Source organism: Callionymus lyra, chromosome 1 (genome assembly GCF_982586985.1).
Source record: "Callionymus lyra chromosome 1, fCalLyr1.hap1.1, whole genome shotgun sequence".
In the NCBI taxonomy this organism is placed as follows: domain Eukaryota; kingdom Metazoa; phylum Chordata; class Actinopteri; order Syngnathiformes; family Callionymidae; genus Callionymus; species Callionymus lyra.
Window position 1 is genome coordinate 29,849,687 of NC_141818.1, and position 21,046 is coordinate 29,870,732.

Genomic DNA, 21,046 nt, shown 5'->3' on the forward strand with positions numbered 1-21,046 from the left:
AGTGCCATCTAGTGGGCGAGGGTGGGAGGAGCCACAGGGATGTTTATACTCAACAGCCAATCAGATCCCACCGCCACAGACGGAAGCCATGTTCTTGCGTTTCTGTCATTAGCAGGAGGTCGTCTGCATATAGACGTCATAGATCAAGAAGCTGCGACTGTAAACTAGTGTAAAATAATAGAAACCATAGCGCGACACCATGAGTCGCATGTTATTGGCTCCTCTACGAAGAGGACTCACGCTACGAGCTCTCCTGGTCCCTGAGAGCAGACTGGTGGTGAGACTTCTACCTTCTTGTTTTAAATCACTTTTTATCTCCAATTCAACGAGGACGGAGAGTCTAGTCTGAGGCTTGTTTCCCCAACTGTGATTTTTAATATAATATAAGAACAAACGTGTGTGAAGTTCATTCGTTTACCTTTGGCCCACAGACACACCTGAGTTTATCATGGTTGATGCCTTTGACTCTGAGTCAGATATTAACGTATTTATCTGATGAATTATTAGAACCCGGAAATACATCAACACTTTCTTTTGGGTAAATCAGTGTTAATGTGTTCGTATTGTTTTTTTTTGTACTTCATGCGTTACTATTTAATGAACAATACAAAGTGATTTTTAATTTATAACTTTTATATTAAGGTGACACACTCTCACCAGTGTTTAATTGATGTCATGCTGTGGAGATATTTGAATTAATAAAAGTGAAACTCATTCATTTTCTGCCCTTATGGGGGTTGCGGGAGACTGAAGCCTATCCAAGGTTGAGAGGCAGGGGACACCCATGACACACAACCATTCACACACACTCTCATACCTATGGACAATTTCCTAAAGTTCTCAATCAACCTCTGTATGTTTTTGGACTGTGGGAGGAAATCGGAGTGCCTGGAGTAAACCACGACTCCTGTAAACACGCAACACGGGGAGAACATACAAACTCCACACAGAAAGGTGACAAGTTGGCTTGGCCTGGATGTGAACCAGCAACCTTCTTGCTGTGAGGCGACCGCGCTAACCCTAAATGTGAAACTATAATCGTAAAAATTGCACGAATGCACAAAAATCTGCTTAAAAAATGGTTTAAAGATTGTTTGTCTTTTTAGATTCAGTCTTGTCTTCAATCCACTGACCAGCCCATTGCTGCCGCTCGGATCCCTTTCCGGGTCAAAGTATCTGCGGGGAAACGCTACGCCTGGTGTGCCTGTGGATACAGTAAAAAACAGGTTAGCGTTTGTTTTTTTTTAAACGCATGTAGTTATGGTTGGATTTCACCTTTTGTTTTTTCGTGTTTAACATATAAAACTCTTTTTGCAGCCGTTCTGTGATGGAGCTCACAAGACAAAAGCACCGAGCATTTCTCCGCTGCGTTTCACTCCAGACAAAGACCAGAAAGTTCTGCTTTGTGCCTGCAAACAAACCAAAAATGCCCCGTACTGCGACGGTTCCCACTTCAAAGTCATCTTCCAAGACGTTGTTAAGTCGGTGAAAAATGTGTTTAAATGACGACCTTTTTGCATTATTTCAACTGAAGAGGAAACTCAAAACAACACTTTGAAGAAGAAGTTATATTAAGCTTGTGTTTAAACATGTACTCTATGAAAAAAGGCAGTGGCTGAATTTAATCTAATACAAAACAAACAAAATGTCCTTAAATGAAAAAGTGCCTCTCCTTCTGTCCACTGTCTTCTTTTCTTTGCATGTCCTGATCCATGGATTTTGCACTTTTAATCATGTGTTTTCGGTGAATATGTGTCAAATAAACATGTATTGTTTTATATATTATTAAAGATTATTTTTAAGGGTTCTAGTTCTGGGTTTTTTGTGCATGACAAATATAATGCTAGAAAACCCCAGTATTATCAAACATAATCCAAGTTCTACGAATGGTGCGAAGCCCTCTAACCGAGCTTTGGTATTGGTTAATCCCCAAGGCCCTGCCTCGTCTTGGAGAAAACAGGATCATTTTATCGCCCATCTATGTGCAGCTCCCTCCAAATTTTGAGCAGGGAATAACACTTCCTCCAATGTGACTCAATCTGGGGGTTCTACTTCACACTGCTACTCCCTCTAATCAAGCTTCGCTATTGGTAAACACCAAGACCAATGGGGTGCATCACGTGGAGCCCAGGACAAGTCAAATGTGGCCATAGACGTCTGTGGGAATAGACGTCATCCAAGACAGTGTGGGCTACTGACCCCATGTAGAGGAGTTGCGCCACGGCCAAGGTGGGGGACCTGGGACACGACAAGCCACTGAAGCAGCCATAATGCGGGTGGAGTGCGCCCTCAGACCATTAGGGGGAGAAGACCACCTCACCCAGCTGAAATATGTAGTAACGGTTCAACTAACTGTTGCACTGGAGTCAAAGCGCTCTTGAGTTCCCAATGATTCTTGGGTTGGCAAGAAATATCAACACTTTCTGAGCGTGAACTGTGGACGCTGTTGTCAGCTTTCTGACTCTGTGAGGACAACCAGTCGACTACATATGCCCAGATCTTTAGCTCCTCCACCCTCTGTGGCTCCAGGGCTGCCTTTAGACATTTTGTGCCGGGGCGCAGGGGGGGTTGCTTAACGGAAGCTGTGTCTAATTTAAAACAGGATCCTCAAGGCCCTTGAAAAACGTGCATGTCCTCTCACCACAGGGACATTCAAGTCCAGGACTGTCAGATTATGTAACGTCATCCAGGCTTCTGGACGCACGCCATTCAGCAGATGTTTGAGGTCAACAACTCAAAACGAGTGGGTGGCTGTAAAGCCCACCATCTCGGCAGGCGACACCGACTAAATAACGTCTTTTATGTAGCATAAATATATATATATATTTAGACAAATTAGCATGGTGCTCCACAACACATGTCCATAGAACACCTGAAAAACATGGAGGTTGACATTCAAACTGGAGAACACAGACCCATGGATACTTCCCTCTGCTCATCTTGACTGAAGTAAAATCAGACTCGCAAATTGAAAAACTTTCTCGGCCCGCATCCATGACTGGAGCAGGCCTGTGAAAAAGGGCACTGTCCTCCATTTCCTCAACCACTCGGTAAGAATTTGGGAGATAATGTGCGACCGCGTGTGGAGAAATCCAAGCATGGATCGCATAACCCTGGATTCCCCCTCAGCTCGAGGGGCTCCTCACACATGTGTTCCATCAGAAGGGGCAGGTAGTTCCGCGACCCAAAAGGTCCCGGGATAGCGATTAAACCTGCCGCATAATGACACCATGATGAGTCGGTTTTCATGGCACTTTCATGGCGCCTAAACGGGAGGCCAAACCCAGGACCGGCTGACCTTGACACACCTGTAAGGGAGGGAATATAATGTTAAAGTTTGGAAATTCTATTAAAACAACAGTGAAGTTTGCATTTTATTTTTTAAGCTTAACTTAGGCTGAAATCAACAACAATGGACCATAGAACAGTAGATTGAATTACCACAACTGTGTCTGCAGGTCCATCTTTCTATACTTCCAAACAAATGAGTCGTTCCTGATGGAAGTTTTTTTAAATGAGAAGTTATTGATGGAAAGAGGAGAGAAGGTAAGACACTTCTTATATAAAGACTCTTACGAAGATGCATCTTAGTGTCTGTGGTTTTCTGTATACATGTGTAAAATGAACCCTAAAAATAATCTTAACTTCCCTAAAGTAGACATAATGATGTTTAATATCTTACCTCCGCATTGATGGACAAGAATGTGGGGCAATATTTGAATCAATTATTAGTTGTTGTTAGATGTATTGTAAATGCCTTCTTTTAAACCTCTTTTAAAAACACACTTTTACAGACTGGCTTTTGTGTGATGTCGCCTTTTAACCCTTAACCGTGTTCATCAAGGGGTTTTTACTCTCCTTTATTTTCAGGGGTTTATCATTTTATTTAATGATATTTTCCTTGAATGGAATGCGTGTTGTTTTATCTTGTTTTATTACTATGATGTTTTAATGTATTGTATCGTTTTTATCTGTAGTTGTGTTCTTTTATGTAAAGCGCTTTGTAACTACGGTTTAAAAAGTGCTATATAGATACAAATTATTATTATTATTATGAATGTTATTTTGTATGTATGTAATTTTTTTGGTTTTAAAATAACGTTCGTTTACAATGTATAACTATGCGCTAAACTGATATTTTTCTTTTAAAAAAAAAACAGTTTTTAATTTCACTTTACCACCCGTCAACCGAACTATGCATATACCGGCTGACCAACCAATGAGAAAAGAGCGTTGGTTCCCTGCGTCGTCCTCAGCCAATAGAATTTGACGTTGCAATGACGTCGGTGAGCAAGGTAGTGTGACTGTTGTGTTTCTTCTAAACCGTGTAGTCACTCTCCGTGGCTAACACTTTGTGCTGAGTTCCACCCGGAAGCTTCGTTTCATCGTTGGAGATTTACCCGAATAACTTCACCATGGTGGGTTTAAACCGTCGTCGAGTCTAATGTTGTTTTTGGTTTGAATGTGATCAGTAGAAGTAATTGGAAACATAAACCAAAGCGTATGCTAAGCTAATGGATGCTAGGTGTTTAGCTATCATTATTTAATTTAAACATTCCTTATTATTGTGTCACAGTGTTTATCAAACGTATTAAATAATACACACCATGTTGACCTAAAATCCTTTTCTGAAGAAGAATAGCTGACAATCGATTCGATGTCTGTCATTTTGGCCCTTTTTTCTCTTCTTTCAGTCTATTATGTCTTATAACGGCGGGGCCGTCATGGCCATGCGGGGGAAGAACTGCGTCGCGATCGCAGCGGACCGAAGGTTCGGGATCCAGGCTCAGATGGTGACCACAGACTTCCAGAAGGTCTTCCCCATGGGCGACAGGCTGTTCATCGGACTGGCAGGCCTGGCGACTGACGTGCAGACAGTGTGAGTGAAGTCGCTTCAGTCGTTTAAAAATACACAAAATAAGATGAAGTATGTGTGTACAATTTTAAATATGAATTGATTTTTATGAAATCAGAATTATATAAAATATCTTGTTAAGACTATTCTAGTGATACAAGTATATTTTTCTGCGATAAATATTAAGAAAGTTATGAACCATAATAACCCCTGAAAATGCACTAATTTCTATCAACCTCCTCCACACTGATCAATACGGTTCAATATTTTAGGTTTGACTTTGAAAATACTATAACTTGCTCAATATTTGCTCAATTTCGAGAAGGTTGGCATCATTGGAAAGCTTACCTGACAACTAAATGAATATGTTAATCGTTTTAAGTTGTTTAATTGTAAAATAATGAATCCATAAAGCAAATTGACGTTGTATTGAATTGATGAACTTCATTAAATTAGTCAGAAGTGACAAACTGTCAGTAAACATGACTCGTCGGATTAGAAAATCGCTGGGTCCAAAACAAATGGATCAGTTTAGAAGATATTTGTCAGACCGGTAAATATATACTTTATTATATAATGGGGGTTCCAAAGAATATTTTAGTCGCCTGAGTGGTTTTGTAGAATGAAAAATTGTCAAAAGTTGTCGGCAATCTGTGGCGCGATCTCTGGTAATTTCAATATTCTAAAGAAACGATGACGTGTGTTCTGTGTCACCAGTATTGATAAATATTGGTGAGATAAACAAAGCGAACGCAGTTAGACGGCTTTCATCCTGCAGCTCTTCAGATTGTGCGATCAAAAGTGACACGAGCTGATCGACATCTCTCGATAACCAGGAAGAGGAAAATAAACGAATACCTATATTAATCCAGTATTGTCAGGCTGGTCTTGATAAGAAGATTCCAGTCATACAAGTATAATCTTCCTATTTTTATACGAACACAGTTGATGGAGGAACACGGCGCTCTGGCAGTTTAGTCGATCAAACGTGAAACCAATGATCGATCACTGCTCATATCCTGACACATACCCACAAGTCATCGGAACTCGATGGAGCAAGACATGATATTGATGTCAACACACCTTCTGCCTGAGCTGATTTCAAGTCGTCCATTTCTCTCTGTAGATCACAAAGACTCAAATTTCGCCTGAACCTCTATGAGCTGAAAGAGGGACGTCAAATCAAACCCAAGACCTTCATGAGCATGGTGTCCAACCTGCTGTACGAGAGGAGGTACGTACAGACTCGCACGCGGTTCAGTTCGATTCTTATCAAGCGTTTCGTTTCCCCCTACGTTGGCAGGTTCGGACCGTACTATATTGAACCCGTCATCGCCGGACTTGACCCTAAAACCTTCGAGCCTTTCATCTGCTCCCTGGACCTGATCGGCTGCCCGATGGTGACGGAGGACTTCGTCGTGAGCGGGACCTGCTCCGAGCAGATGTACGGCATGTGCGAGTCGTTGTGGGAACCGAACATGGTGAGAACCGGCAAAGTGAAAGTGTTGGTGCCGGTCCAACTGGAACTCACGAGTGTGTCCTAACGCGCAGGAGCCGGAGGACCTGTTTGAGACCATCTCCCAGGCCATGCTGAACGCGGTGGACAGAGATGCCGTGTCTGGTATGGGCGTGGTCGTACATGTCATGTAAGTAAATGCCGTCGACGCGTGTTTGAAAAGAGTGTAACGTTAAGTCTTACCTTACCTTATATGTCTTGTCTGTGATAGTGAGAAAGACAAGATCACCACTAGAACACTGAAGGCAAGAATGGACTAAAATCCCCGGATCCGTGCGCCTCCTCTTGTTTTGTATAAAAGAAACACTTTTACTGCTTTCTGTTTTCCTGATAATAAATGAAGATGCGTTTCATCGATTTGACTCTTCTCGTTTGTCCACCGCTACTGCTCTTTTTATGCAACAGAGCCCCAGAGGCGAGAATTCTGACCTGCTCTAGTAGAAGAACTCGCATTTCTCCGATCCTTAAAACTCTTCACTGGCTGCCAGTTTCAGGATCAACTTAAAAATTCTGGTTCTTACTTTCAGATCTATTCATGGTCAGACCTTCCATCAGTGATCTGATCCAGCCTTGCACCCCAGCTTGGGCTCTGAGGTCTGTGGATTAGAATCTACTGATGGTTCCTGAACACGGTTCAAGACCAGAGGAAAGCTTTGGAACGATCTTCCTCTCCCTCTGTGTTTGATGGATCTACCGACTCCTTCAAGAAACATCTTAAGTCATTCTTATTTGTGCAGGCTTTTCCTTGATTCTCTGAGACTCCTGTGTTTATGAGTATTATTTTGATTGTTTAAGCGCTTTGTGACCCTGGTCTAGAAAAGCACTTTACAAATATAAATTACTTACTTACTTTAATTAGGAATGTAAGTTGTTGACACAAAGAGAGCAACTCAATGTACTTTTAGAAAATTCAATGAAGACTTTTATCCAAATGCATTAAAAAAAATACTATCATGACTGGACCAGATGGAAAGCTGCTGGACCAGATGGACTCAGCCCCAGACTGCTCAGGGACTGTGCTGATCAACTTTGTGAGTTGGTCACACACATCTTCAACCTGAGCCTCAAACTGGAGAAGGTCCTGGTCCAGTGGAAGACCTCCTGTGTGGTTCCGGTTCCCAAGGCAGTGCATGCGAAGGAGCCAAGCCACTTCAGACCAGTCGCCCTGACCTCCCATCTGATGAAGACCTTGGAGAGGCTGGTACTCCGTCATCTACGCACGACGGTGAGCTCTGCGTTGGATCCGCTGCAGTTCACCTACAGGCCAAAGATGGGGGTGGATGACGCCGTCATCTACCTGCAGCACCGGGCACTGACTCATCTGGAAGCCGCCGGTAGCACTGTGAGAGTCATGTTTTTTGACTTCTCAAGTGCTTTCAACACCATCCAGCCAGCGCTGCTAAGGAAGAAGATGGAGGACGCAGGAGTTGGGACACAGCTGGCAGCATGGACGATGGAATACCTCACCAACAGGCCGCAGTATGTGAGGCTGCAGGACTGCAGGTCTGAGGTGACCATCTGCAGCACCGGGGTGCCTCAAGGGACAGTGCTGTCACCTTTCCTTTTTTCCCTCTACACGGCGGACTTTACCTATGACTCCAGCAGCTGTCACCTCCAGAAGTTTTCTGACGACTCGGCCATTGTGGGCTGCGTGTCTGGGGGGGGCGAGCTGGAGTACAGGTCAGTCATCAAGGACTTTGTTGACTGGTGTGAGAGCAACTACCTTTGCTTAAACACCGGCAAGACAAGGGAGATGGTGATTGACTTCAGGAAAAAGTCCCCACCACATCAACCGGTGAGCATCCAGGGCTCGGACATTGAGCTAGTGGACAGCTTCAAATACCTGGGTGTTCACCTCAACAATAAAGTGAACTGGTCCACACACATCGACGCCGTGTACAAGAAGGGCCGAAGTCGCCTCCACCTCCTGGGGAGACTGAGGTCCTTCGGAGTGTGCAGACCACTTTTAAGGACTTTCTATGACTCCGTGGTAGCCTCTGCTATCCACTACGCTGTGGTCTGCTGGGGAGCAGGCAGCACGGACCGGGACAGGAAGAGACTCAACAGGCTGGTCACAAGGGCCGGCTCTGTCCTGGGCCGCTCGCTGGACTCGGTGGAGGAGGTGGGAGAGAGGAGGACACTCTCCAGACTATCCTCCATCAGGGACAACGCTCTTCACCCACTGCACCTGACCGTGGAGGAGCTGGCCAGCTCCTTCAGTGGCAGGCTCAGGCACCCCCAGTGTAGGACGGAGCGTTATAGAAGGTCCTTCATCCCAACTGGTGTCAGGATATTTAACTCTCTACTTTAAATATCCTGATGCTAATCCGTAGTATGTTTTTTTTTATTTTTTGTTTTTTTTTTATTTTATTTTGTTAATAGTGTTAAATTTCTAATTTTGTAAATAATTTGTATATTTTTAAGATCGTTTTTATTTTATTTTGTATTATTTCTTCTATTATTCTTTTTTCCCTGCACTTTATTTATTTATTTCTTTATTTTTTCTCAACTATGCTGTTGTAAAAGTGTGTTTCCCCTCTGGGGATGAATAAAGAGTTTCTATTCTATTCTATTCTTCCGAGTTGCAATTTAAACTAGTTTGAGTTTGTCCACTAGATGGAGTTCTCATACACTGACTGATCTGTAGCTTAAAGAGTTCTAATAAAATACTCGATTTATTTTTAGTTGCGTACTTTTTTTAATATATTATATTTGTTGGAAAAATCTTCCTATGAAACTTGAGCTATTCACGTAAGAACACGATAACATCGAGCGCATATTCCGTTAATGCGCAAATCGTTTTTATTAGGACAGCGAGGGCCGACGTCGCTCCCTGTCGTATTGGGGTGCTTCTACCTCCCGATCGTCAGTTCTGCAACATGTTCCAACAAGTAAAATTTTATTTTCCATGAATCTTTCTCGATGTTGCATGTTAAATGTATTTGCAATTTCTCATTTGTGTGTGTTGCTCATCAAACTTAAGAACATGAAGTGACAGAACCAAACCAAGATAAAACTCCCTTTAATATGCATTGATCAATTTCAAGTAACCGTTTTTTTTCTAATGTCTGTTGGTAACAAAACAATACTGTATACAAACACAAAATTGCTACATTAATGTAAACAAGATATAAAAATGATTCTGATGGTAATAAAACAAGTTGGGTTTTTTTTGCTGCAGAATTCCCATTTTTTTTAACTGTATTTTTTTAAAGTTAAGACCAACCTCCACCAAGCTCATGTTAAAGTTCCCCCCAAATATCCAAAGAAAACAATATGGCAACGTAACATTCAAACACCGATTTGTTTGTTTTTGTTAAAACACTCAGATGCAAAGTTGGATGTCGGACTCTTGTGTACACGTCAGCCATGCATTTTTTTGGGATATTGCATTCATTGATTTATACACAGTTAATAGATTAACTTGTTTGTCGCGGTGTCTGATTGGCGGGTGTGGATCGCGCCTGGTGAAGACTCAGTCATGCGTTTTTTTGGACTGTTCTGCGAGTGTGGAGTAGAATTTAGAAGAACAGGAAACTGAGAAGAGCGTACGGACAGAAGCGGACACACGTGTTCAAGGCAGCGGTGAGACACGCCCTGTGCTGGCGTGAGGAGGCGGAGAAGGTCCCCAAAAAAAAATCATCTACCAGTACACAGAGATGATCCACAGGTCGGGGGTTCCGAATCGAAAGAAAGTGGCGTTCGTCTCCCGGTGAGTCGGGACAGAAGGAACCTACAGTCGCAGCCGTGGACTCTCTGAAGGCTTTTTTTCTTTTTCAATAGATGGACTGACATGAGGGTGAGGAAAAATAAGTGCATGTCGTCAGATCGGTGGCGGGAGCTTCGGGCCGAGTCTATGACAGGATGTTGGACATGAACTCGTAGAATCGCTTGGAGTACTGCTCCGGGTTCACCGTTGAGATCTCTGCTCCCGCCTGGAACAGACGAAGAGACACGTGAAGGAGAGCTTCTAGAAATACTAGGTCTCATTCATGAAGCGCGAGTCACGGGCTTTTTGAATAAAACTCTCCCTTGTGAAAAACCTAGTACAGGTTCATGAAGGACATTCAGATCAGATCGCAAACAAACAGAGAGAGAACTTTTCTGAAGAAAAGAAGTTTAGAAACACTTTTTTTTTTCATTCATTACTATTAGAGTAAAAAATATATAAACAATTATTTTCTTCTGTCTGTTGTTGAGTCAAAGTGGATGTGGCAATAAAAGTTTCTGTTTTTGACCCTGAAATAAAACAATGTTATCAGATGCTAACAGACAAACGCTGTAGTATTTTGGATGTTCAACCGGCCGCGATTGGTGATTTGATTTTGGGAATGTTGCGGACGAAGACTCGACAAATGAAACTGGAGGCAAATAAACTGAAAGCACAAAAGAAACACTTCAGTCACAGGATGAGTTGCTTATTATTGGTTATTTTTTTTAATTATTTTTTAAATAAACATTAATCTTAAAAATAATAATTCACAATCATGACCATAATCTGGATTTTAAACCTGCTATTGTCAACATATTTAACCAAATGTGATTCATCTTGTTTTTTTTGTTATGTTCAATTGTTGACACACCAAAGTGCATCATAATTCAAATGGTTAATTTCTGATATTAACAAATATTCTTTTTAGGGCTGCACAATATATTGAAGAAATATTGATATCTGGCACGTGCGATATGCATATAGAAAACATGTGCGATATTTCATCATATTTTACTGATTAAATCAAGCTTTTATTAAATGTGCACTTCCATCAATCAGTGTCACGTTCTGTAAAGTTGTCAATTTCTACTTCTATGTCTCGTTGTTGTTTAGGTCTCTGTCTGTCTGTGAGCTGTGCGGCGCAGCTTGCTAGGCTCGGTTGCTATGGCGACGGGTCTTGCTGGCGCGGCTCAGTATATACACGGAAGTAAGACTAACTTATGATTTACTCAAACACTAGTGATCCAGTCACTCATCTCTTTCAACCTCCTTTGTTAAAGCAACATATTGTTAGTACTTTTCATCTCGTCTCATTTGTTTTCTTATTAGATCCTGAACTTCCAAACAAGTGTAAACCTGTCCGTCTTCGGCGTATGCTAATGAGCTAAGTTATGCGTCAGGTCATTTATAAACTGTTATGTGTGCGTGTATAAGGAGGTGGATTTATTATTGATTTGGTGATATCGCGACACGCCGGCGGCTCCTCTCTGATGTCGCTCAGTTTCGCGGGAAACTGAGACTGATTATAAGTGATATTTTTCTCCGATCATGTCGGCACAGAAGCGCGGAAATAAACGAAAGGGAAATATCTCATTGTTTTTCTTCTCTAAACCCCCGGACCTCCCCTACAGTACTCACTACTGTGCTTGACTGTGCGCGGCTACATTTTTAGGTGAAGGAAAAAACATCGCAATTCAATTCTCCAATATGTCTAACACAAGATTGCAGCTACTCAAATAGTAATGACCAAGTCCTGTAGATTTCTCGCATTTTACACACGAATTCATTCTGCTCACGCTTCATGAAAAAGGAAGACAGAGCTTCATAAACTCATGTAACCTCCACACGGACTTAAGAGGGAAACTCACCCCATGTTTCACAGTTTTGGCAGCGTGTGCAGCTTTTTTCTTGGCGTCATAGTGCGTGAGGATGTCGATGATGGCCATAAAGTAAACCTCTTTTTTGACTGCACCTTCCAAAGAGAGAACAGTTACTTTTAATACGGCGCCGACGTGGCGTCGCTCGTCCTTCGACCCGCCGCCACGACCAAGAGACTCACTGTCGTGGCTCTTGATTGCGTAAACATCCACGGAGGGATCGAACTCTCCGGGGCCGAAGAAGCTCCCGCAGTTGAGCGGGTTCCCGGGGCTGTCGGGCGGCGTCCCGTAGGAGCCGGTGAGGACGCCGCCGCCCATCCCGTCGTTCTCGTACTCCTCCTCCTCGGCGGCGCCTTCCACGTCCATCTCCTCCTGCTCGGCTCGCTCCACGTCGTGGATGCCGACCAGCAGACTGTAGTCCATGATCTTCAGAGTCGCCAGGAACTGCAAACACGCAACTCGTTTTAAAATGTAAACAATTCAGCATCACTAAGTAAGTAGACAATATTTGTAGAGCGCTTTTCTAGACCAGGGTCACAAAGCGCTTAAACAATAGAAACAATACTAAATAAAATATATACTTAAAAGGTCAAGATAACACCGAGACAAACCGAGTCTCAGAGAATCAGGGAAAAGCCTGCACGAATAAACGTGTCTTCAGATGTTTCTTGAAGGAGTCAGTAGATCATCAAACACAGAGAGAGAGGAAGATCGTTCCAAAACTTAGGAGCAACAGCCTGAAAAGATTTCTCTCCTCTGGTCCTGAGCCGTGTGCGTGGAACCATAAGTAGATTCTGATCCACAGACCTCAGAGCCCGAGCTGGGGTGTAAGGCTAGATCAGATCATTGATGGAAGGTCTGACCATGAATAGATCTCAAAGTAAGAACCAGAATTTTAAAATGGATCCTAATAGAAACTGGCAGCCAGTGAAGAGTTTTAAGGATCAGAGAAATGTGAGTTCTTCTACTAGAGCGGGTCAGAATTCTGGCTGCAGTTTTGTATTAGTCATAGTCCAGCCAACAACCTCCTCCACCACAAGCTTTGTTGAAATGAGAAACTTTTACAATATTTTGATGACAAAATACAATAAATAATTATACAGTAGTTATTTCCCAATTCATTTAAAAATGATTAAACGTGAAAACAAATACAGAGAAAGAAAAACTTGGATGCCAGTATATAATGAATTTATTGTTTTTTTCTATTTTGATATGGGCTGATGAAGCTTCATCATGAACCACTAGATGGCGCACCTGACTTAGAGCAACTATTTAAATGACCATACATACTTTTAAATCCAACAACGCCATCTATTGTACTCTATGTTCCTTAAATTAGGGACAAAACGAAATAAATGGCGGTCAAGAATGACTTTTCCTGACTTGTAACTTAAAGATGATCATGAAGCTTCATGAAGCATCGTTCTGCCAATCGCTAGCTGTAACTCACTTACGTGTACGTGCACACAGTTACCTTATTTCCGCCCATAAACACACACTGAAAATGCAGATGCACAAACGCACACACTCACCTCCACGTCTCGTTTTAGCTTCTCCAAAAAGTATTTCTTGTTGTCGTCGCCTATCTGCAGCTTCTGGCCTTCATTCAGGAAGTCATTGTCTTTGAAAGTGGGGAGTTCTTTAGCCTGAGCAGAGGAACCCGGGTCAGAGTTTGACATGTGAAAACTTTATTATCACGGTTTTTCTGTCAGAGCAACTTGACTCTACTTTGTGTGGTTTGTGCCTGACGACCGTACCTTCTCCTTGTCGCTGGCCTCCCTGGAGACGGTAGAACCCTGAGAACGAACATAAGTGCAATCGTAAGTCATGGAGACGAAGGACTTTCAAGTCAGCGTCAGCATATTTTAGCTTCCTCTGCTTCTGAAAGAGGATGTCTGTCGTCTCTAGAGAGAAGTTGCCAGAGGGTTTTATTGATGTGACAGTTGTGGTGTTGTGTCGAGAGACAGTCGCCTCTGGGTTAGTATTTAAATCTCTGTAAGACTCCATGGAAAGAACTGAAGCGATAACGAAGCGAAACAGTCGACTGAGGTACTCAGTATTGTTTCACTTTTGCTGCCATATCTTGAAGTCCGGTCCTTATATTAACACCTGACACAAACAACCAGCTGAACCAGCTTGTTGAGGGTGAAGATCTTTTGATTGTTTCATGAAGCTTCATCCGTTTCCAAACTCAATAAACAAAGAGTCTAGTGGACTCGATGCTTCGTGAAGCTTCGTCAGACCATCACTAGCTTGGACTTGAACCGGCACACAAGTGTGTGTGTGTTAGGGTTTAACGATGGAACATTTTCATAATTTATTTTATCAAGAAACTGAGCAATGTTTTTTATTTTGTTTTCAAACACCCATGTACCCGCAATCCTTTAGATATATCCTACAAATGGGTAGTTGTATTTCAACTGATCAAAACACTGTATGACTGAAGCATTTCAGAGAAGCTTCAAACTACACATTGTAAAAATGAGAAGAAATAATGACTTAATTACATTACTGACTGATTTATTCTATAGCGACACACTTTAGTTTTTTTTGAAAACACAAAGGTTGTGGATACAGGACTCAGCAGAAGGAGAAACTGACTGACGAGAAAACGAGAGTTCAGATCCGGAACGATTATTGAAATTCCTTTTTGTTACACCTTGGTTTATTTATGAAACTGTTTCACCCAAACAGTTCTGTGCTATCCCATGATGCATTGCATAAACAACTATTGACGATCCATATCACTGTAGTCTTAAGACATTTGACAACGATGTTTTAAAATTAAATGATTCTTAAATGCACAGACAAATGCTCAGATATTATCATTCATATCATCTAAATCATATAGATTTCAATCTTAATAACCAGCAGAGAAAAATACCTTCAGGTCGTATTTGCGATGCACGGTGAGACGGTGGCTGAATACATTCCGGGTCACCACCATGTAGGTCTCGACGCCGTCCACCGTTAGCCGATACATTCCAAGGAACTGAGGCAGTAGCGTGTTGCCATGACACTCCACGATGAACTGTGGAGAAGCGAGAGCAGAGTAGGAGTGAGGAGCCTGCTGGGTATTATGCAGATGAGATCGGACTTGCTGCTGCTAAAAGGACGATTTTTAATTGTAAAAAAAAAAAAAATCCTTATCACACAGGCTTTAAAAAACCATTAAAAATAACTGCTGAAGTTCATTTCTAAAACAATGCTCGACTGAACACATTTTGGCTTCTAAGTTCATTAAACCATAAGAGAATGAAACAATGACATGATGTTACTAAAATTTCAGTGTCTCTTAAAAATCATTTCGAAATAGTATTGTATTGAAACATGTGAAATTGTAGCGTCACCTCAATATATTGTATCAAATAGTATTTTCAGATTGGTTTATTCGCCCTAGTAAGATTAATGTAATTTGGAATCAGGGAGTTCTAACTATTGCTTTCCAGACACCAACAGGATTACAACGAGTCTCAGGATGTTGCCCACAACAAGCTAGCAGCTGATAACAACAGTATAGCCAGCAACTACTATAGTGACTACAATGTAGCTAGCAGCTAATGACAACAGTATAGCTAGCAACTACTATAGTGACTACAATGTAGCTAGCAGCTAATGACAACAGTATAGCTAGCGACTACTATAGTGACTACAATGTAGCTAGCAGCTAATGACAACAGTATAGCTAGCAACTACTATAGTGACTACAATGTAGCTAGCAGCTAATGACAACAGTATAGCTGGAAGTTATTAATAACAGTATAGCTGCTAGCAGCTAATGAAAACAGTGTAGCTAACAACTACTGAAGCGATTACAATGTAGCTATAGCATTATTATAGTCTACCATTAAACATTCAACCCAAGTGTTTTAAATCATGCCAGTGCAAACAGATGTGTGATCGTAAAGTAGCATCCAGCTAGCAGCAGCAGAAGAGATCGACCTTTATGCCGAGTTTTGATAATATATTGCCGTCCTACCTGGTGGTACTTCTTCAGTATGTTGTGCATCTCTGCGATGTCCTCACTGGACACGGTTTTGATTACGAAGCGGTGGTCGTAGCTGGAGAGAAAGCGGTTACCGAAGCGTCCCTGAGTGTCGCTGTTAAGAGGAGCGCTTCTCGTCAGGGAGTTCTGTGGATCAGAACGTAAACATCAAGAACGCCGCCATCTTCGGACGTCATCCGGACTCTCACCTGGTAGTCCTGGTCGTCGATACAGAAGCGCTCCCTCAGGTTCCGGAACACCATGGGACAGTATTCTTTGAACTTGAAGCGACTGGGCAAGTTTTCTCTGGCGATGGAGGCGAGACACAGTAGGAAAGGTCAGACTAGAATCAATTCACCATCAGAGAGAATATTTGGCTCTAATCGACTAATTCAGTAAAACTATTACACATGTTTCCTCCATCAGTGTTCCTACAGCTTAAATTCAAAACTTTTTATACCATTTTTAATTATTTTCAAGACAAAAATCCACAATTAACCAAAATTGAGGAATAAAAAATTAAAATAAATGACAAATTTTTAGGGATGATTTACCCAAATGTTCTTTTTAACATAAAATAAACATGACTTTTTTACTTTTTTGCACGAATAGTCCAGGCTACTACACCACTTCACTGTTGTGTTACTTGTTTCAGAATGAATAAATAAAACAAACTATTTTAAGTTCCAAAATTGACGTTTTTAATCATGGGTTCACGTTCTTAAGGCTTTTCAATCATTTGATTTAAGGCCCTATTTTAAGATCCATCAATGTAATGCCTTAGTTTAGTTTTGAAGGATCCGCGGGAAATCCTGTCGACACATGGAGTTGTGAAGTTGTGCGTCGGCAGGGATCGAACGCCTGCAGCAGAATCCATAAAGTTTACAGTGTTGATTTAAGCTAATTCATTACTTAGTTCCTCAGGAAGTTCGACAGGTTTACCACGTCATTCTTTGACTACCACTCGGAAGAAAATCTCAATAAGACAATCATGTGGTACTTTCAAAAGTAAAGAGTGTTACAAATATGTCAGTATTCATTTATAATTTTAAAAAAAGAACCCTGTGTATAAAAACATGAAAAGAAAAAGTGGTTTATTAATCTATCAAGAAGATTTTAATCAGACAGCAGGTCACGTTGGGAATGGATTACTCTTTTTTTTCTTCTTTTATAAAACTAAAACTGGTCAAATAAGTAGAAGACAGTGAGAGCAAATTGAGTCTGAATTAGGTGTGTGTGAAAAAATTGATACGCCAGCATATACAGTATATCGATTTTTTTTTCCAATCACATTTCCTTTTATCATAATACTATTAGGGTTTATATTTAAATAAAGTGTGTATAAAGTACAATAATTTAATTTTTTAACATGAAATTTACCAACATGAAAATATTCACAGCATTGGTTACATTTTTGTCGCAATTAAACTATAATTAAACTTTTCAGCTAAAAGAACAATGAAATCCTGCGAGATCCAGGGTATGACTGAGGACGAGAGGATACAAATGACTTCAGTGGTTTTAAAGCTGATGTTTGGACATATTTTTGCTTTGAGTTCTACTAATCAGACCAAAAGAGAGTCAAACAGCCAAGAGATGTCACTAGAATTGAGCGTTCCCTAAAAATCATTCCGAAAATGATTCAAGTTTTTTTTTAAATATATAGTAACTAAATGGTATCGTGAGGTTAGTGTATCGCTACAGGCCTACTCTGATTATACCCTGAATTCTACTTCAAATCTCAACATTTAGTTGATGAGATTGTGCACTTCAAGTCTAATAAAAGGACAGCAACAACATACTCACTTGTTAAAAAGGTGGTTGTCCACTTTGATCTTGCTGTACGCCTTAAAGTCGTCCGGCATTAACATTACAGGTACAGGCACATTACCTAACTCGTTAATCTGCAAGGAGAAGGACAAGATCACTGTAGACGCACCAGAGAGAGTCATTACCAGACACTTACACAGACATTGTGAGTATTTCTTTAATTAAAGCAACTGGATATAGTTTTCATTTTGAACCCTGAAACAAAAAAACACACATTTTTAACTATAATTTTAATGATCGCAGCATGAACATGGCGCTTGCTCGTTGGACTGACTCGGAAAAAAAAAGAATACATTTGACTAGTTCTGAGCAGGAGCTTTGATTAAGAGTCCATTTGAAGTCCTGGAACTGCCTTCCACCCACAACTCTGATCACCAGGCGAGCCAGTGAGCTTCACCCACACACCCGGCATCAAAGTTCAGAGCTGGAGACGCTGCAATTATCTGCCTTCTCAGATTATGTTGGCTCTTCTTCTTGGAAAAAAAGGGGGTTTACCGATGATGCATCTGGGGTTGATGTTGCAACTGGGTTTTATAAACACCATCATTATCGATACCAGAATTTGTCAACTTCCTGGACTTTTGTATTTAAATGTTATTTAGTCATTTTTCTATTGAAATACTAGATATTCAGACATTCAACAGATTGTTGGATAAAAGCATTTCTTTGTAAGATTTATTTTCTGGTGATTATAAAAAGCACAACAACTGGCACTGACTTGAAAAGTTATTCAGTATAATGCAGTATGTTAGTTCACAGAAGTTAAACTTTTGATTATTTAAGAGAATACATTGTTATGGTACAAAACAGACCTGGTCTATTAATACATCCTTTGTCAGGTTTAGACTTTGAGTACAAAACTGACCTTGGAGAAAACATTTTACACTCATTTTATTTTATTATGCATTTACCAGTTCATTCCTAAATAGAACAGTCAACGTTCTCTGTTCCTCTTCCCAGTATTTGTTCCCTTTTAAAATATACTTCCCTGATGTAAAGTGTTTTATATCGTATTTACACGGATAACGAAGGATTTTTTTGAGGTGGGAGTACGGAATAAAAGAATGTAATAATTCAATACAAAATATAAGCAATAGAAAAACAGAACCAAGGCAGCCATTTTTATTATTTGAATAACAATATAATGAATCTGAGAATGTGCTATTAAATAGTAAGATGATGGCTATAATGTAATATGAATACTACACATGTTTTATTAATTTGTCCAGTCACATTTTCCCAAATCATTAAAAGTTGTTTTCAAAATATAAAATTCACTGATTATCAACATACCCTCATGTTTACTAAGGGTTTGGCTTTTGTGGACAAAGATGAACATGAGCTCCAGTCTCTACATTAGCATGAACATACATTTTGTCTATAACTCAAAAAATAATCCCAACCCTTAGTCTTTTTCCACTTTTTTTTGTGGCGGCCCCTCAGAACAGTGACTGTATGTGGTCCCTTAAGACAGTTGACTAGCAACACCCGGTCTAATATGTGACTTGTACTAGAAATGTGTGAAAGGTGGACTCATTATTCCATTAGCTGTTTTTATTTCCAGCATATGTTGTGACAAAACTCAACAGTAAACTTTTAATGCCCTCATTCTTTCAAAGGTTGAAGCAAAAAAGTATGACAAACAACGAACCAAGTCATAGTTTTTCCCTGATATCAGCAGTGATCCATCAAGGTGTTTTTACACTTGATCGATCAATAACACCCGCTGTATCCCTTCTCTCAACTCCAGAAAACAACAATACTTATGACGTAGAAAACACGTCCTAGTTTAATGAACATTTTCACATTAATCAAGTTGACGCGCCACAAATCTCACTCAACATTTTTTACCAAGTTTTCATTCGACAAAACTTCCGCAAAACGTATTGTGCGAGTCAAGTATCGATTGGAATCCCAATAATATTACATGTTATCCATTGATCTGCGTGTCTGAAAAATATATTTTAAGTTGATCGATTTAAACATTCGGCCCGGTCGATTTGTCTGGTCGCTTGTAATCTGACACAAGTCGAGTCCGACCAGCCATGTTTCCTGAAAATTCACTTCCACTCTTTTCATGAATTGAATCAATACATAAACAACAGTTACTGTAAACTAACATACTATGTTTCCATCACTGTGTATTTAAACAACGTGTGGTGTGTTTGATCAATATTGGCTATTCATTTATTTTGTCGACGCATGTTTTGAAAGTAAAATATTCTCATTTAACGTAAATTAGTAGACGTAAACATTATGATACAAGCAAGCTTTCTTATGATAGCAACCTTTTTTTAAAAGCAGGTAAATATTAAGCAAGTTATGACATTTTTGAAAGTGGGATTCAACAAAAGGTCACACCTTAAAATATTGACTTGGCTTTTGATGATCAATAACTTTCTTTATCTTTACCATATAATGATGCTTTCATCACATCTTTGGAAGACCTGCTGTTTTCATATGAATGAATAAAATAACACGTACATACAAGACGGTGATTATTATTGATGGAATCACGTTGTTGTTCTTCTCAGCTTTAACACAGATGTATGTAAACGATCTTCTCTGAGAATCAGAGGAGGAAGCGCGTGCAGATGTGGAGCAGAGACGAACCCCTCGTCTGGGTCACACCCCTCTTCTTCTGCTGCACTAGCAGCGCATCACGATCCTCTCGCATCTTCTCAGAGACTTATCACTGCGATCGTTTGCTTCGGATCAATATTGACTCCAAGCACGAGCAACTGTTTCGACAGCGACGCGCACATGAGCCTCCCCGCGAGCGCCTACGCCCCTTCCATAGCCACCAGTGACTTGAAGCACAGAGACCCCCTCGAGTATATTTTTGGGGGGTTCACAAGTCAAGCTTGAGTGACAGCTACACGACAGTGAAATCACAAAAACAGCAGCATAAACAAAAGCAGTCCCAGGGACGTGAGGAAGTGGTCTTACCGTATGGTTGACCCCCCACATGAGGACGCTGAGGATGGGCTCGCTGGCGCGGAACAGTTTCACTTTCTGTCCTATAAAATGCTTCTTTTTCGTCTTGGTTTTGCTGGCGCTGACGGGCGCAGCGCTGGTGCAGTTGGACGACATGTCTCCGGCGGGGCTGCGGGTTCACGCCCGCTGTCGCCGAGAGCCTCGAACGCGGAACAACCACAACAATAACAACGAAAAAAAAACGTCTGGAAGTTTAAAAAAAAAAAAAAAGCCAGTGGCTCTACGAGTGCATGTTTGCCGGTCGAGGGTTCTGGGCTGCGATAGCCGTGTCGCC

General features: G+C 41.0%; 3 protein-coding genes across 4 annotated transcripts; 2 read left to right on the forward strand and 1 right to left on the reverse strand.

The window, feature by feature from the left end:
* The first annotated feature begins 91 nt into the window (after nucleotides 1-91).
* Nucleotides 92-1,807, forward strand: LOC148088862 (CDGSH iron-sulfur domain-containing protein 3, mitochondrial-like). Its single transcript, XM_087782362.1, has 3 exons — nucleotides 92-277; nucleotides 1,107-1,226; nucleotides 1,318-1,807. The coding sequence occupies exons 1-3, from the start codon at nucleotides 200-202 to the stop codon at nucleotides 1,504-1,506; spliced, it is 387 nt and encodes a 128-aa protein (XP_087638488.1). The 5' UTR covers nucleotides 92-199; the 3' UTR covers nucleotides 1,507-1,807.
* A 2,482-nt stretch (nucleotides 1,808-4,289) lies between these two features.
* Nucleotides 4,290-6,728, forward strand: psmb3 (proteasome 20S subunit beta 3). Its single transcript, XM_087800658.1, has 6 exons — nucleotides 4,290-4,418; nucleotides 4,695-4,879; nucleotides 5,982-6,089; nucleotides 6,159-6,336; nucleotides 6,407-6,501; nucleotides 6,583-6,728. The coding sequence occupies exons 1-6, from the start codon at nucleotides 4,416-4,418 to the stop codon at nucleotides 6,629-6,631; spliced, it is 618 nt and encodes a 205-aa protein (XP_087656784.1). The 5' UTR covers nucleotides 4,290-4,415; the 3' UTR covers nucleotides 6,632-6,728.
* A 2,649-nt stretch (nucleotides 6,729-9,377) lies between these two features.
* LOC148088864 (phosphatidylinositol 5-phosphate 4-kinase type-2 beta-like) lies at nucleotides 9,378-20,868 on the reverse strand. Of its 2 annotated transcripts, none has more exons than XM_087800838.1 (10): nucleotides 20,725-20,868; nucleotides 17,752-17,849; nucleotides 16,155-16,251; nucleotides 15,940-16,092; nucleotides 14,845-14,991; nucleotides 13,718-13,756; nucleotides 13,493-13,606; nucleotides 12,143-12,404; nucleotides 11,952-12,055; nucleotides 9,378-10,306 (listed from the first exon to the last, which is right to left on the reverse strand). In XM_087800838.1, exons 1-10 carry the CDS (start codon nucleotides 20,866-20,868, stop codon nucleotides 10,226-10,228), a joined length of 1,239 nt encoding a protein of 412 aa, XP_087656964.1. In that variant the 3' UTR covers nucleotides 9,378-10,225. The 2 variants fall into 2 exon arrangements, with proteins under 2 accessions (XP_087656964.1, XP_087656958.1); XM_087800832.1 differs by having other exon boundaries at nucleotides 11,952-12,058.
* Nucleotides 20,869-21,046: the final 178 nt, after the last annotated feature.

What these genes read in the sequence shown, in the direction of transcription:
- LOC148088862 (XM_087782362.1), top strand. Translation starts at nt 200, where the DNA reads ATGAGTCGCATGTTATTGGCTCCTCTACGAAGAGGACTCACGCTACGA. An exon ending in TCCCTGAGAGCAGACTGGTG is followed by an intron (nt 278 to 1,106) that starts GTGAGACTTCTA and finishes TTGTCTTTTTAG; the next exon opens with ATTCAGTCTTGTCTTCAATC. An exon ending in GTGGATACAGTAAAAAACAG is followed by an intron (nt 1,227 to 1,317) that starts GTTAGCGTTTGT and finishes CTCTTTTTGCAG; the next exon opens with CCGTTCTGTGATGGAGCTCA.
- psmb3 (XM_087800658.1), top strand. An exon ending in GCGACTGACGTGCAGACAGT is followed by an intron (nt 4,880 to 5,981) that starts GTGAGTGAAGTC and finishes TTCTCTCTGTAG; the next exon opens with ATCACAAAGACTCAAATTTC. An exon ending in AACCTGCTGTACGAGAGGAG is followed by an intron (nt 6,090 to 6,158) that starts GTACGTACAGAC and finishes CTACGTTGGCAG; the next exon opens with GTTCGGACCGTACTATATTG.
- LOC148088864 (XM_087800832.1), bottom strand. Translation starts at nt 20,868, where the DNA reads ATGTCGTCCAACTGCACCAGCGCTGCGCCCGTCAGCGCCAGCAAAACC. An exon ending in TGTGGGGGGTCAACCATACG is followed by an intron (nt 17,850 to 20,724) that starts GTAAGACCACTT and finishes TTCTCCTTGCAG; the next exon opens with ATTAACGAGTTAGGTAATGT. An exon ending in CCAAAACTGTGAAACATGGG is followed by an intron (nt 10,307 to 11,951) that starts GTGAGTTTCCCT and finishes CGTCTGTTCCAG; the next exon opens with GCGGGAGCAGAGATCTCAAC.